The sequence below is a fragment of the Acanthisitta chloris genome, unplaced genomic scaffold (genome assembly GCF_000695815.1).
Source record: "Acanthisitta chloris isolate BGI_N310 unplaced genomic scaffold, ASM69581v1 scaffold37525, whole genome shotgun sequence".
Classification (NCBI taxonomy): domain Eukaryota; kingdom Metazoa; phylum Chordata; class Aves; order Passeriformes; family Acanthisittidae; genus Acanthisitta; species Acanthisitta chloris.
Window position 1 is genome coordinate 1,116 of NW_008673782.1, and position 2,571 is coordinate 3,686.

The window sequence follows — 2,571 nt, forward strand, 5'->3', positions numbered from 1 at the left end:
GTGGTTTCAGTTCATCTGGGCAAGTACAGTTTGCTTAATGCTAGGATTATGGGTTTTTTTTGTTTTCTAAACTAAAGGCCTCTACAATACTATTAGTAGACTATCTCTATTAGTCTAAATACAGCAGAGCTTAGACATGCAGTGGTAGGTTCCTGAATTGATGAACTTCATAAAGCAAAGTCTTAGCTTTACAAATATTAATTTATCAAAAAACCCCCTTCTAGTCCCTCAGGTTATTTACAACATAAAACCCAGACCTCTGGTTTTGGTACCTTCTGTTCCAGATGAGCTGAACAGATTAGGAGTCAGTCTTTTCAGCTGGTCTCTACAGCAGGCAGGTTTCCAGTAACGTGGGCGACAAAACACCTTAGCAAGTGAACCCCTGAAAACTCCACAGAACTGTGGAAACAGAGGCGTGGATGTTCAGTGCCAGATATTGCAGTGTCATGGAGCAACACAAGCAGCCACTGGCTGTGTTCAATTACATCTCCCATGGCGCAGTACCCGTTGGTGAGAGCCTGCATTTCCACTACATAATCCAACAATTACAGCTTGCTACTGTGACCAAAACTCCAAATGGAACTGCAAAGTCCACTAGCATGCCCCTCCTCAGGAAAAGGAAGAGGCAGCCTTGAAAATAACTCCACTCACTTGCAGAGGAGGGAGAAGAAGCTAAGGGATGTTTCCCCATCAGCAGCCCACCCTCCATCCTTGGGGCATGGAGAGCTGCTACCTCTAGAGCAGATAGACCCATTTCAGGTAGTTTGTCCTACTGAATTAATCTCCTGAAAGGAAAGAGCAGCAGTGGAGAAGAGCTTTACCTGACCAGGAACAGCTGAGGAAAGCATCCCTGAGTGTTCTCCTTTATAAACTCCTGGATCCCCAGTACGTTCTTTAACAAGAGTCCCCTGGAAGCTCGGTCAATTTTTGTTAACACCATCTGCATGGATCCGGAAAGGGAGGATTGAAAGAGGAAAACAAGATTATTTTGCTCCTAGCCTGGAACATCTGTAAGAATCCTGGACCATCTTGCAAGGCAGACTGAAAGCTCTAGGTCATATCTAGGGGGGAAAAAGTGGTCTAATACAGTTCAGCAAAACACTTCTATAGCCTGCACAAGGAGTTGGCCTTTTCAAGCTTCTCAAGCTGAGCACTGGAAAAAAAGTAACCATTTAATAAACAGAGAAAAAAACCCTTAAATCCCACGTGCCTTCCTCAACAGAATTTAGGCCTATTTTATTGACAATAAAGGGGATGGAGTTACTGTTTAGGTAGGACAAACTGCATAAGCTCAGGTAGAGGGCACACACCTTTATAGACCACCTGTGGCTTACAACCAAACCAAAAATGAAGCATTACCTACCACATAAGGAATCCCAAACTCTTCCAGCATCTCTACTGCAGTGTGATCTGCTTTCTGGAGTCCAACTACACCATCAACTAATAGAAAAGTCCTCTTCAAGCTGCCAGAAATGCAAGCAACAATAATCACTATGCCTGCTACTTCCAAATTCATAAGCAAAAACAAGTAACACGGAATCTGGGGACAGGAAGAGCTAAGAAAAGCCACGTATGGCAGCTGAGGGTCAGCATGGAGCAGCACCTCAGTCTTTTCTGCTGTTTTGATTTGTCTGAGCATGAATGAGTGACACTCCAGAGGCTCCCAGGGAAATGATGTCAGAACTAATCAATACCAGCACTGGAAGCAGCTGCCCCTCTGCGTTTTTTCACCCGACTATGTGGCCCTGTGTACAGATGTGTGTCTTCCACTGCGCTGTGGAGGCACAATTAGGTCCCTTACTTGCGCCGTTCCTGAAGATAGGCCTCCACCATCTCCACGAAGTCTTGCGGGGCACGGTAGCCATACCCTGGCATATCCACCAGAGTGAAGTACTTCCCTACTTTGAAGAAATTCATCTTCTTGGTGTGGCCCTGAGGAGAGGATTTAAAGAAGATGAAGAAAGGGGGTGGTTTTAAAAAGCTGCTTTACGCAGTGTGCTAGGAGATGTCCTCCAAGAATGTCTCTGTACCATGCCCTGCCCCCTCAGAGAAGGCTAACAAAATGCTACTGTTGCTTTAAGCTGCCTGGTCTCCCATCCCTGTAGCAGTCCTACATGGCTCTATCCATAAAACTAAAAACACCTTCATGGGTCTCTGAGCTTGGTTCTTCTCAAAGGGCTTTACAGCACATCTGCTCAGGTTGTGTGACTCCTCTGTCTGGCACACATGCCAGCCCTGGGTGAAGAGCTAAGTTGGGATCTTTCTGTGCTAGAGCAAGGCCAGTGCCAGCCAACCCAGCTGGCACCTTCTCCTGCGCTTCACGTAACCCAGAGCTCGTTCCCTCCCACCCTTCTCGCCCTGTACTCTGGGCTGGCACCAGGTCCTGACCAAGAGGGAGGGAAGTTAAAAACGTCACTCACCGGAGTTTTTGACACTCTGACCTCCACCTCTGGAGACAGTGAAAACAAGGCCCGGATTAAAGACGATTTCCCCACATTGCTTCGGCCGATGAAGCACACCTGCAGAGGGAGAGGCAGAGAGGGCACATCTCCAGCCGCTCAGCTCCCGCAG

General features: G+C 47.2%; 1 protein-coding gene across 1 annotated transcript; it reads right to left on the reverse strand.

The window, feature by feature from the left end:
- Positions 1–271: 271 nt before the first annotated feature.
- On the reverse strand, positions 272–2,540 carry GTPBP8 (GTP-binding protein 8 (putative); the record flags this gene model as incomplete). Its single annotated transcript, XM_009075074.1, has 5 exons — positions 272–399; positions 822–940; positions 1,364–1,463; positions 1,802–1,932; positions 2,421–2,540. Coding segments are annotated over 5 exons (555 nt in total), but the record flags the coding sequence as incomplete, so codon positions are not given.
- Positions 2,541–2,571: the final 31 nt, after the last annotated feature.